Here is a 13844-nt window from a genome sequence, read left to right on the forward strand (position 1 = left end):
ATGAACAGGACCCAAGAGGGCTTTGTTGTAATTTTAATTTTCTTCAGGGTCCTTTATGTCCCTTAGGATGTGCTGTATGGGGATGTTTTTGTGCCGGAAAATTAATGAAATTCCTCCCCTTTTCTGCAAAAAAAACCCCCATCCTCTTGTTTCGTTTATACGCATACAAAAACGAAAAGGAAAAGAATTTCTTACTCCTCTCGTTTCAAAAAGAATCTGTTGCTCCTCGTCCACCTAGCCGAGGTGCATACTATCTCGGGGAGGTTGCATTTGTCACATTCTATTCTACCGAATGCAACTTTCAAATCATAGCAATAGAATGAAAATGACAAGCAAGCAAGCAAGCCGGGAAAGGCTCAACTTCCGTTGTGGGGAGGTACCACCCCGGTTCGCATTGTCCGGCGCCGCCAACACTCGTCTTCCAACGTGCCCGAGTGTCGTCACAATTTCTGAATAGCTAAAAGTGCCTCCTTCCAAACATCATCATCATCATCATATACTGAATAGGTAATAGCTCTTGTCCAAGAAGAAAAGACAAACGACAGCATAAGATTAGCAACCCCTCTTCCAATATAGACTCAGTCCAACAAGGATGAGGATAACACGACGACGATGCAACTCAATCTGCTCCATCGCATACCGCAGCACGACGCAGCACTTGGATACCAGTTTCTGCAGAATGCTCAACTTGCATTCAGAGTGTTGCTCTCATCGTCCCTATCATCCCAGCCGCCATGCACCTTCTTCCACACAGACACATGATCTTGAGTCACGCGAGTCCTTCTCATGGCTTTAATCAAAGTCAAATGCACCATTGGGTCCAAACTCGGAAACCTATGATATATTGTACAGCATTAATACAAACTGCAAACGAGTTGAATACAACGATCAGCATATACGGAAGATGCAAACAAAGACATCAAATACATAACTTAGAAATTTTACAAGTACTAGTGCCAGTGCACCGGTGCACCCCAAACTGCAGTCACGACAACAAATTAGTCAGCCTAAAGTTTGGATACCTTCATAATGATTCCATCAATATAACAAAAGTAGGTAGTCACAAAATAATGAGTGGTTCACGGCGAAAGTAAAAAAGTGCAAAATGGGAGTAAAATTTGGAACTAATAAATGAAAAGGTATTAACAGAACCACAATTCAGGATATACCTTTCTACGACCAAGAAAAGTTTTGGCCTTATTCCAAGCCCGCAAATCTGAACCTCAGGAGCAGGTTCCGATTTTCCTACAAAAGAATATGAACAAAATGATGACTGAATCAACTGTAAAGAGTAAAGAGCCATCGAGGGACAAGCTGAAAGAACAGACACTAATGACAACTGATGAACAGATGTCTCTCCCTGAATGATTAACAACTGAGGAACAGGACAGCAGAAATAACAGTTCCTAACAGAGGGCACACACTTAATTTTATAATGCAACAGGGGGTTACATTTATTCAGAGGAAGTCATTCCACTAGCACCCTATATGAGAGAGCATGCTCTTACGGTTCAAAAAAGAGCAATTGACAAACAATCTGAAAGAACAGACACCAAATTGTGGTGAACATGGAATATGAATACTGCAACTGAAATCTAATTAGCCTGTGCAGGGAAGAATATTTCCACTCCACCAATAATGTTTTCTTCCCCTCCAATGTGAAGCTAAAACGCACATTAAAGTTATAAAAAATTATTATAAGTGCAACAATTGCATGCCCTTAATGCCCATATGATGTGACTTAGCAAGTTATGATTCAAAGAGTTATGTAATTAATACTCCCCATTTAGTCTGTTGCAGATACTAAACGGGAAAGTTCAAGCTATCTGCAATGAATGCTTGAGGGAACCTAGCACCGGCTTTTCATGAATGGCAGCACTTGATGAATCAGCAAAATTACTGTGGCTTGGCAGTGTTGATTACTAGTGCATCACAAACTTCCAGTAGGCTGGGCTGGAGCTGCCATCGCTGCTGGTTTAAGCAGAGAAAAGGCAGAGGATATGGGTTGAACAGAAACAACAGAGGGAGGAAGATCCGGAAAGTGGCAGTAGCCTGGTTCCGGTGGTTGGGTTTGCGACTACATGTGTAGCTATTTATGTAGTCCGTTATATACTTTCCTGTATGCAAATGGGCACGGTACTCTATGTAGCACCAATACGGATACGGGGATACGCCATTTTTCCAGAAAACCCGATACGCGGATACGTTTTTACTATTTTTAAAAAAAAACATAAATAAGTTGCTATTCAATATGCTATACTACTGTCAGTAGGTACTCCATCCTCAATATAACAGATTTAGGGGCAGACAGTACCAAATGTGGATCGCACTAACCTTAGTAACCTATATCAATTTCACTGGAGGTACATCTCCAGACAGTACCAAATTCGGGCGGCTGTGCTACTCACCAAGGGCAGTCTGCAATCCTATAACAGATTTTGGGGTGGGCGGGCGGGCAGGCTACTCACCAGATCTAGAGGGCAGCTGCCGGCTGGAGAGTAGAGGCGCGGGCAGGTGTTTGCCGGCTGGAGGCGTGGGTTGGCGGGCGGTAGGCGGCTTCCGGCTGGAAGTAGAGGCGACTGGAGGAGCGGGTGGGTGGGGCGGCCATTGACTGGAGGGCGAGGCGACTGCCGCCGGTTGGAAGTGAGGGTGGCCACTGGCATGGTCGTGACCAGCGACGACGAGAGGCACGATGGCGGCTGGCGCCTAGCGAGATGTGAGAGCCAAGAGGGAGGCAATTGTAGAGATGCGAGAGGAAAGCTAATGTGGTGGCGACCGGCGAGAGGGAGAAGTGCGGGCGGCGGCTAGGGAGACGAGAGGGAGGCAGTGTGGCGAGAAGAGAGGGAGACAAGAAATTTTGTATACATCTTGTTTAGGGCAGCTAATGGGCCGAAGACAAGATGTATTGGGTCGGACCGTATCCAAGAAGTATCTCTGAAGTATCCTTGACGTATCGGTATTTTGCTGATTTATTTTTTTCGATACTCAATGGATACGTATCCGCGTCGTATCTGTATCAGATGTATCCGCGCTGTATCCGCATCGGATGCCGCATCTGATACGGATACGTCACTTGATTGCAGTATCGGTGTTTCACAGACCGTACTTATTCCGGCTGAACCTTAAATTGTTGCTAAAAGCCCAGTCCATGCTTTGAAATTAAGATACAATCTGCCAATAGTAGATCTATGTGATGATTTCTTTGCCACCCTACACGAATGAATTGGGAATAAACAATGCATCCACTACAGAAAAAAAACAAAGATTTAGCCTCAAACCAAATTTGCATGGTGAACATTAGATTAGGATAACTGAATGCTGACTGGAATGACGAGTTGTCTCAACGCTGTTCCATATGAAAAGAAATCAAATAGCCTATCGCCCATGCAAAAGGGAATGTTACTAGCCAATTTAGGCAACCGTACGTGTGGAGTATAGTCCCAAACTCACAATTGAACGCAATTGACATAATCAAACCAACCTAAACAAGATGTATACAAAATTTCTTACATCGACCCCAAATGCAGAACCACTCTTCGCTTAATAACAATTAATTCTAGCTCTCTATTGAACCTTGCACAATTCTACAAATAGGAAGTTTAAGCAACAAGCCAATTACTCATAATAGCATATCCGCATGGCATCACTATATGAACAACAAGAGTAGATACGAATTGCAGAATCAAAAGGCAACCTGCTCGAGCACACGGAGATTGCTTTTCTCCACCTCCCTGGCCAGCTTCTCCAGCCTCCTGAGCATCCCTGCATAGATTTCATCCATCTCCACCGCCTGCCCTGCCGTAGAGCCGATTACCTCTTGCAGCCTCCCGATCCCAAACCCGTCCACCATTTCATCCACCGCCTTCTGCTCTCCAATGGTGTGAGTGTGACCTGCCGCTGGCGACGAGGGCTGATGCAGCGGCAGCCAGGGCATGGGAGATTCGGCGGACAAAGAGTGGTACTGATCCCGGAAGCCAGGGCCGACGTTGACGACGTCGAGCGAGGCCGGCACGAGGCGGGAACCGACCAGGAGGAAGGCGCGGTAGTCGTAGGAGTAGGTGGAGAGGTTGGGGGAGGAGGACGGGGAGACGAGGAGGAAGAGGATGGGATGGGTGGGGGCTAGGGTTTGGGAGAGGGAGTAGGCGAGGGCGAGCTCGCGCATGGAGGGGCGGAGCAGGGTGCGGCGGCGGGAGGAGAAGAAGCCGACGGTGGCGGGTGCGGAAGGGATTGACTAGGGTTGGAAGCGGCCGAGGGGGTCAGAGAGGGAGGCGGGATTGGAGACGGAGGAGTGGCCGGAGATGGAGATGGTCAGAGCGGGAGCGGGCGGCGCGGCAGCGTGGTCGTCGTAGTCGGAGAGGGAGGGGGTCGGCGCGGGGAGGCGGGAGGCGCGACCAAAGAGGAGGCCGTCGCAGTCGCCGGTGGCGGCCATGCAGCGGTGGAGGAGCGCCGCGAGGGCCGCACCGGAGATGCAGATCTTGGCCACCGCCGGAGTAGCATTGTCGCCGACGGCCATCGGATTCGGTGGTGGCTTCGAGACTACTACTTCCGCACTGTGCTGGTGTTGGTCTGCTCCGCTTCCCTCGTGTCTATCAATGAGAGCACACAGGCAGCGCCGTGCGCCTTGCACACCCGTGTTCAATTTTTATTTTTTTATTCGAATTTCGAGTTATATTTCGTGTATTTAATTTTTTTACTTAATTTAAATCAGATTCTGATACCGTATCTGTATCTAAGGTAACATTGGTGCTGTGCTGACCAAAACTTTTTCTGAATTCTATAATTCTATGGGTCAAAAACCAAATTAAAAGGAAAAAAATGAATTGAACATTTCCTATCTTTGAAAAATACTTATATTTTGGGAAAATGCAAAAAAAACCCCCAAATGTCACTTGGATTTTGACTTTCCCCCTTAAAAGTTGTTTTGTTTGAAAAAAACCCCCAAAGGTTTGATTTTGTTGCAAAAACATCCCAAAAATTCAATTTTTTTAAAAAAAATCACAAAAAATTCTAAAAAAAACTAGAGACAATTCTAAGACCTTTTGTGAAATTTGTTTTCAAAAATAATATCCTTTGCATCATATTTCATAGAGAGTAAGTTTGAAAAAAAGAAAAACGTGTAACTCATTTATTAATTCGAGTTAAATGCATAGTTAATTATTTGCTAATTCAAAAATCATGAAACAAAATTTTTTAGTCTTCTTACATGATCCTCTATATTTTAAAAATATATGAAATCTTGAAATAGTTATTGTAACGTGCATGATTGAGTAAATATGTTGCAGATAGATTAATTCATAACTAATTTATAACACCTCCAAAATTAGTGAAACCACTTTTATTAGTTTACTTAAATAATTATTTGTGTAGAAAAAATAATGGTAGATATGATAAAGTTAAAATAACAAGAGTTAATAAATGAGCTGCACATTTTTCCTTTTTTTTCCAAATTTCCTCTCCATAAAATATGATGCAAAGGATATTATTTTTAAAAACAAATTTCACAGAAGGTCTCAGAATCGTCTCTAGTTTTTTTTAGAATTGTTTTTGTGATTTTTTTTTAGTTTTTTGAATTTTTAGGGTTTTTTTTTCAACAAAGTCAAATTTTTAGGGGGTTTTTTTGCAACAAAACAACTTTTAGGGGGGAAAGTCAAAATCCAAGTGACTTTTGGGAGGATTTTTGCATGTTTTTCCATGTTTTTTCACAAAATAAACACCAAAGAGTTACCTTTTCTTTTATTTGTGTTCATTGCGCAGACTTCGCGAGAACGGTCAGGGGCGCGATTCGCCATTTCTAGTACTCGTGCGGATCATTTGTTTTAAGAGAAAATTCAATATTTGAGATCACCATTTAGAAAGAACCAATGGAACGAGCAGGCCTGACACCTCACAAATCATCACGAGTTGTGAAATAGTGTCCCAAAACAAAAAGATCTGCTTCAGTCAAAAACTGAAAAAGACAAAGTCAAATAACCATCACTCACAGGGCTACCAAATTCATCCATGGAATTCTCATTTTGTTCGTACCATTTCGCATCCGGTGTTGCTGCATCATCAATCCAGGCAACCAAAACAGCTCAGCATTTTACAGTAGCAACAGACCCTTAATATCTACAGCTCCCAAAGTCTCAGGACTGTTTAGGTATATTGTAGCTTCGAAGCTTCTAACTAGTTAAAAACGGTTGTAGCTGATTTTAGTTGTTAACTTTTATAATAATTTTTTAACTTCTCAACACATTCAAAAGCTAGCCAAAATTTACATATCAATTTTTAATTCATTTCAACCACAATCGTTTACTCAACCAACCAAAAGTCACAAGAGCCAAGATCGAAAGCCAGCCATTTGAATAGTTTCCGACCTTTTTCAAGAAAAAAGCTAAAAAAACCTATCCAAACGGAAGGTCAGTTCAGGCAAAAGAAGAGCCTTCTATGTTTTAACTATCAGTTTGCTGGTCGCTTGTCAGAAGTTAACTAGTTTCACATTGTCCATATTGTAGTCGGTCAGAGAACAATGGCAGAGCAGTAGCATCTCCTGCCAATTGACTTCAGCTCAGTAGTCACCCACCCACACCCTTCCTTGTAGCGTTCCGCCTGACAAATCGCCCAACACCAATGCTTAACCGTTAGTCACAGCACAAAATTGAGAATTGTGTGCAGAAAAAACGAAATGATGAAATACAGTGCTCAAGGAAGCACACAGTTCATATTCATCTGAAATGCTTGGTACTAACCTACGTTGCACACAAACACTGGCTGCGAGACTGATATGATAGCAAACGATATATAAAGACACTGGGAAACCCTCGATAAACGTACAAATTCAATGGCTACCTCACTCTCAAACACTGACAAATAAAATATAAGATATTAGATTTTAGATACTTTGTACCAGTTTAGTTGTGTTATTGATGCAATATAGACAGCCAGACGGACATGGTAAAAAAATTGTGATTTGGTGTAGCCACATACCACATCCAAGATTGTATCGGCTTCCCCCTTGACCCCACCAAACGTGAATATCGAGCCACCAAGCACAGCTGAAGAATGGTATCCTCTGGTGTAGTTCATGGGTTCAACCATCACCCATGACGGCATCCTTGGCTCGTACAACTCAACAGTAGCCACCATTTCTTTCGCCTCAGTGTCATAGCCACCAATCGAGAATCTGAAAGAAAAGATGACAAATTTACGGCAACAGAAGAAAATATTATACACCAAGATGCGCATCTATGCTGTCAATCTAAAGCTTCTTTTTTGTTTTTTTCCGGAAGAGAACATTCTACAGATCTTACAGTTGGTTATTTTCACTAGTAAAAATTGAGCTACAGACTTACATCTTCTCGTCAAGCACTGCCAGTGTATGACAGCCTCTTCCTGTACTCATCATTGGGAGTCTTTTCCAATTAGGCTCACGAGGATCAAGTCTCTCTGCAGAGCTGGTAACACACAGCATAAAGTTAGAGTAAAAAAAATGTTTCTTATGTGCTTTTCACTTTAACAAACTAATAATTTCCCTGTCATGATAGCTATAGAGAATGGGTACCCATAGAGAATCGGCTAATGATATTCTACATGTACACTAAGCCATAGGTCACCCCCATCAGCTTTCAGATGTTTGCAGGTATTTTTGAGCACATAAGTACTCATTACGTTTGTTGTATCTCCACCAATTCAAAACTGAACCAATCAAAGTACAAGTGCAAAAGGACAGCACCTCAGATATTGAACTCCATCGAAGCCACCAACTGCATAAATTGCACCATTAAGTTCCACACCAGCTAGAGCAAAGCGCTGAAAAAACAAGAGACAGAAGTCATCCAAACAAAAAGAATTTTCATCACATTAAGATTTCTGGCTCGGAGAAAATAGTTTCCAAAAACAACAGTATAGGAAACTGAAATACAATCCTTAATTAGTAGAAAGGCAGCAATAAATTGTTGCCTCAATACAGAAGTATGTACTTTTCCGTGAATAGATGACTATTGTTTTTCCTAGAATTGTTCGCTTCTTAGGCAAATTTATGTACGTTCTACTAAATGCTTCAGTAATCCACGAGAAGAATTTTTTCTAATTTAGACTAATACCTTTTCCAGCATAGGCTGACTCTTTATCCACTTTCCATGAGCAGGATCAAATACCTCAACGTCAGATAAACACTCATTTCCATCTCCACCACCAAATGCATAGATTTTTCGATTGAAGCTAACTCCAGCAAGGCTCCCTTTCTCTCGAGTCAATGATGGGCATGTGGTCCAATCATCATGTCTTCGGTCATAACAATCGACTTCATGAAAAAGATAAATGCAGAATTAGGACAGATATTGCAATCAGAGAGCTCATGATGAAACTAAACACAGAAACTAATTAGTAACCTGTATCAAACCAGCAAGCTCCATCACCACCACCAAGAACAAATAATTTGCCATCTAATGCAACAGTTGAGGCATATGACTTTCCAACAGCCATTGGTTTGAGAGGCGTTAGTATATCCAACGAAGGGGAAAAAGAATCTAGTGATGGCAAAAATGAGAAGCCATCAAAACCACCAACTAGATAAATGACATCTTCTGAACCCAAACATTGTTCAACAAACTGATTAAGTGAATCATCTAGGGTTAAAGGATCTATTTTTGAATTCAATGTCTTCACTGTGCCCTTTAGCTCCACAACACTTTTTAGTAACCTCTCATTCACCCCTTGTAGGTATTTGACTTCTTTGTTGGACCAAGCCTGCATTTTGAACATAAATTAGATTCAAACACCAAGGAAGATTGATTTTCTAGGACTTCCAAGCTTTTTTTGAGATCATATGATATTCCTCACCAGAATATAGCAAAATTAGTTTAAAACATTATCATTAGGTACAGATTAATTAGACGTGAGACCGATTTATAAGCATAATGGCAAGATCATTTCATTTGATCATGCTTCTTTGATTTCTACTAAGCACGTAGGTAGCCATGAACTAAAAGCACTACAAGCATATTACGGATTCCCACTTTTAGTACCATGTGACAAATTTATATATTCTAAACTGCAAAATTTAGCTATTGTTGATGAAAGCCGATCTTACACACATGCAACCAAGTTTAGTATGTATAAAATAGTTCACAAAGATTTCTAAACGTGATATCTTTTGCTTTATCCTCTTGGTTTCTACTTTTTGCCTTTTCATGCTAAGGTATATTATACCAACACATCTCTTCCAAAGTGCAAATTTCCTAGATTTCCCAATTATTTTGTGCATATGATACACAATTCATAAGTTTAAGATTGCACAGTTCAGTATAACGAATAGAAGGCATTCAAGAGGTTATAACATGTCAAGAGAGACCTGCTTCTTCTCCATGGCCACTATGCGCTCCGATAACTCTTTAACTACATCTATCAACTGCACAAACAAAACTAATGTGAGAAATTTTGGAATACATAGAAAAGAACTAAGCATGTTAGCTAGACTGAAATCTGGAACGGATGCGCACAAAACAAGAATATATGGGATGCAACAATCAGCTATGTGCAAGTTATAACCTTGTCTTCTGTACAGGATACGGAGTCCAATGATTGCACCAGCAAAGAGAGCTGATCAACTTCGGCATCCAAGTTTTCTGGCAAATTAGAGTGCCCCTCCAGAATTGCAAAATTGACCTCTAGCACATCGTTACAGCTATATGCATTAATGCCTTCAGTTTCAGTAGTGTTGGCAAAAAAATCAGAATTTTTCTGCTGGGCAGACGAAATCTTGAACTTTTCTAATACCCTTTTGAAGCTAAGCTCTTTGTCCTGCTGACCAGATTGTTGTTGTTGTTGCACTTTAACCACCTTATTTGATAGTGCATACTCCTCCCCCTCCAGTGGTGTGCCTCCACAATCCAGACCATCAAAACCATTAGAAAATTCATTACCTGAGCTAGCATGTTCAGTGTCAAATTCGGTCTTTTTTACCACATCTGCATAAGACTTTACAAACTTCTCTGATTTGAGATGATTGTTCCCCTCACACTCTGGTGACCATACAGGTGATGATATTAATTCTCTCACATGCTCATCAGTTGGTGCTGCAACAGGGGGCATCCAGAAATTGTTGGGAGAAGGCGAAGGAGTAAACATATCCATCAAAGCATGTGTTTGTGTATGATCCAATTCAAACCGGAAAAAATGAAGCTTGTGGCCAGGGACACCGGGCATTTTCTGGTAGTAGTTGGCTATAATAGCATTTCTGAACTGACTCTCAGCTAGTGGAACGCACCATACCCTTACTCGCACTGCAACCTAGACCAAAAGGGCGTGCGTATAGGAGTCATTTCATTGAGATTGAGCACGAAGATGGCATCCAAAGATACAGAGATCGGGGATTGTACCTGAGCAGGATAGCTTGTCTTTCCCTTGCCATCGTGAGACCATGCATTTGATTCAGGACAGAACTTACCATTGCTTGCAGCTTCATAAATACCATGCAATCTGCGATCATCATAATTGAACAGGAAGAGAGGTAGCCCTTCCTTGATGTTTTGTACATACGAGAGATGTGCTCTTGGCAAACCTGAAATATGACACATATAGTTACTAAGTTGGTGACTACAAACAAGTTGCTATTCTTTGAAATGCATTGAATAATCTTTTAACTGACAGGAAGAAATAAATGCATCGATTAGGTAGCTCAGTTTTGTAAATACATAACTTGTAAAAGAGTTTCGATTAAGAGAAATCAAGACCATACCAAAAAGTTGTCGTGAGTGACACTCTGCAATGGTATTGTTTGTGCAACCAAATATTACAGCTCCAAGATCCTGTGGTTGGAGGTTTCTTGTGGCAACAGACAGGTTTGTCAGCCTGCCATCTTTCACAATCTGACTCCACGAGGATTTACTCTTCACCATTATATTGATCCTAGCAAGATGAGAAACAATAGGAAAAAAAAAACAGATTGCACTGTCTCACTGATGTACATACCTTTGCATGTTTGATGCATGAAGCAAGAAAGGTAAAGTTCTTTAGGAATTACCAATATTATTTTTCTAAATATAAAAGAAACGAGCGAAGTATTTCAATTCAGTACAGTCACCACGGTTTGGCTAAAGCTTATTGTACGCTGAAGGTTCTAGTACACCCAGCACTTGCTCCACGGTATATTACCAGACAAGTTTCTGATTCACAACATACCAAAAGGCAACCAAATTAGGCACATCTATGCATCAAAGTGAGCTAACCCTTGATGAGATAATTTTACATATGACGATGCACAAAATTTTGGGAATGCAGCATAGGAGTGACCCATTTTGCAGCATTTTGTGATAATAGAAGTTGAAAGTTTTAGCATGAGAAAAATAGACCAGCACATGACATGCTGAGGGGCTCAGGGCAGGAAATAACTCGAATAAATGCAATTGTGCCTCTGTCTGACTGTTCATATATACTAATGCAGCATGAGTAATGTGCTGCGGTTCATATGAATATTTGAGTACAAAGAGTTGGTACAAGGCCCAGTCCTCCCTCATAACTTGCTCGTGGGACTGCAAGGCAAAATTAATGATGGAACCAAACAAGTACATCAATCTATTGACTGGGCAAAGATCACACATGCAAAATTAGTGAAGGAGCGGCGAAAAACCTAGATGACCACTTGATGTAAATTCAAGAACCAACCACAGTTACTCGCAAACAAAAATGAAGCAACCACAAAACCTTATTTTCTTTAAGAGTTCGTGCCCTAAATACAGACATTATGGTACATCATATAATTGCAGGGAGGGGAATCCCCCCACCAATCATCACCGCGCGCGCACGAACCAATCAATAACAAAGACGACCATGATCGAGACCACTGAACTGAGAGTTCACCCAAAATCCAACAAGTACACATTACCGTCCACAACTGAAAAAGATTCGAGATTTTCTTCGGCTGAGATAGAAGCAGCTTATGGAGTTGGTTGGTTCGCGGAACCAGCAAGAACGAGGGGTGAAAAGGAAAGGAAAAATGCGATTGTGAGTAGTGGTACGGTGCGTACCTTGAAATTGCTTCGCTTGGAGGGAGATGTGACCAGGGGGAAAAGATGCCAAAACAAACTAACCCACTACTGTTTGGTAGAGGAGAGGACGACGGAGGAGGAGGAGCAAAGAAGGAGACGATCACACTGCACTGATCTGCGCGGGCAGGAGAAGTGGTGCTTGGGTCCTACTCCATTTCCTCCTCAAGGCGAATAGTGTTACTCCAAATGGGAAGGGAAGGCAACGAGGGAGAGGGGTGAGGCAAGGTGAAGGTGAAGGTGGTGGTGGGTAGAAAAGGCGATGCCATTTTACTGCGCGTGTGAGGCGGTTAAGGTTATCGAGTTCCGGTGTTAATTGAAATCTCGCGCTAACCGTGATTACTGATAAAAATTAAAAAAAATTGAAGAAAATTCATTCGATAAAATTTGAAATTTAGCAAAAAAATCGAGTTTTTGCCCGATCGGTAACCAACCGGTTACCGAGCGGTTTGCTCGATAAATCGAACGGTTTGGGCGGTAACCGACCGAATTGATGCGATAACCGAACGATTTTAAGCGATTATCGAGATGTGTGGACGCATTATTAATAATTAAGTAAAAAATCATAATAAATAAAAAATTGACCACTAAATCATGGGGGAAATAGTATAGAACCAGGGTATGTTTTTTAATATCATATAAAATTTTGGCATGACCTTTGCTATATTTTGGAAGTTTCGAAGGCAACAAACAGATAATAATAGCAATTCAAGCACGAACATATAATTATTGCTTCGAATATATGCGTATATTACATATGCAACGCCTGAAATTAATAAATATATATGGAATTATCCGTAGTAAAGCTAAAAACGCCATTACATCTCATCCTTAGTACTTACCACGGCATCCATGCAACGTGCAATCTACGGGATGAAAAAAATTAGTGTAACAACATGGTATGAAAATGAAGCAGTTGCAAAAAGTAAATTTGCATCACCTTTAGAACCACCAGCTTAGGGGCCGATTACATTCGGTCATATTGTACTCATCGGTGGACATTAGCATTAGCCGTCGTGTCGATAGCAACTCTGCCTTAAACTCAGACCATGTTTGCCCTGTCCATGCAGAAGTGGTTGACCATTGTCCTTGCAAAATGGCATAAAACTCAGGGTCTTGCCACTCATAGACCCACTAAACAAGAGGCTTTGACTGAGCATCGGGGACAGGATAGTGGTACGGATACGATCCAGAACTACTCTCCATGCCATAGCTGCTGGAATAGCTCGCACTATCTTGTAGTCCATCGTGGCCACAATGTATTATATGCCTTGGTGAGGATGGAGCATCGTGGTCCTGATCCTACGTGGCATGAGAAAACTGACTCTCACCAGTGAATTGCACAGGAGGAACGACAGATGATTGGCATGGAGGAGCATCACCGCCCTGACCATCATCATCACCGGTGTCAGTCTTTGAGCTGCTATCATTCGATTCTTGGTAAGTTGGACTCTTTGGGTCACTATCCATGCTCTCATCGCTTTGCACTTGTCTTTTGCCCTTGCCCTTAGTCCTTTTGCTCTTCTTTGTATGCGTCATTTGCTTCTTCCTCTTTCCCGTGTGTGTGTCATCAACCATTGTAGTAGCCCATTGTTGCAAGTCAGGTGTGTTCGCTGTGTCTGTCACCAAGTGAGTAGGCAGGGGTACGTCGCTATCTGTGTCCTCCTCATCAAGCTCAAGGGCTGCATTTGATCTCTCGGTCTCCATCCATTCCCAGAGCGGATTGTTATCCTCATTCAATGTGAGCTCCATAAGCCGCTGAAATGGATCATCATTAACAGTTGACCTGATACCTGCATCCAAGTTGTTCTGTATTCTCAG

At 41.8% G+C, this 13844-nt stretch overlaps 1 protein-coding gene and 1 pseudogene across 1 annotated transcript; both read right to left on the reverse strand.

The window, feature by feature from the left end:
• Positions 1 to 464: 464 nt before the first annotated feature.
• Positions 465 to 4613, reverse strand: LOC133906654 (uncharacterized; annotated as a pseudogene).
• Positions 4614 to 6388: 1775 nt separating this feature from the next.
• LOC133905753 (uncharacterized) lies at positions 6389 to 12264 on the reverse strand. The gene is made up of 11 exons (XM_062347516.1): positions 12006 to 12264; positions 10718 to 10887; positions 10359 to 10540; positions 9529 to 10269; positions 9332 to 9388; positions 8370 to 8727; positions 8082 to 8281; positions 7712 to 7788; positions 7332 to 7433; positions 6967 to 7162; positions 6389 to 6588 (listed from the first exon to the last, which is right to left on the reverse strand). The coding sequence occupies exons 2-11, from the start codon at positions 10875 to 10877 to the stop codon at positions 6499 to 6501; spliced, it is 2163 nt and encodes a 720-aa protein (XP_062203500.1). The 5' UTR covers positions 10878 to 10887; positions 12006 to 12264; the 3' UTR covers positions 6389 to 6498.
• Between the last annotated feature and the right edge of the window lie 1580 nt (positions 12265 to 13844).

This window comes from Phragmites australis, chromosome 23, assembly GCF_958298935.1.
Source record: "Phragmites australis chromosome 23, lpPhrAust1.1, whole genome shotgun sequence".
NCBI lineage: Eukaryota > Viridiplantae > Streptophyta > Magnoliopsida > Poales > Poaceae > Phragmites > Phragmites australis.

What these genes read in the sequence shown, in the direction of transcription:
- LOC133905753 (XM_062347516.1), bottom strand. Translation starts at nt 10,877, where the DNA reads ATGGTGAAGAGTAAATCCTCGTGGAGTCAGATTGTGAAAGATGGCAGG. An exon ending in TATCCTGTACAGAAGACAAG is followed by an intron (nt 9,389 to 9,528) that starts GTTATAACTTGC and finishes TTGTTTGTGCAG; the next exon opens with TTGATAGATGTAGTTAAAGA. An exon ending in AGCTTGCTGGTTTGATACAG is followed by an intron (nt 8,282 to 8,369) that starts GTTACTAATTAG and finishes TTTTTCATGAAG; the next exon opens with TCGATTGTTATGACCGAAGA.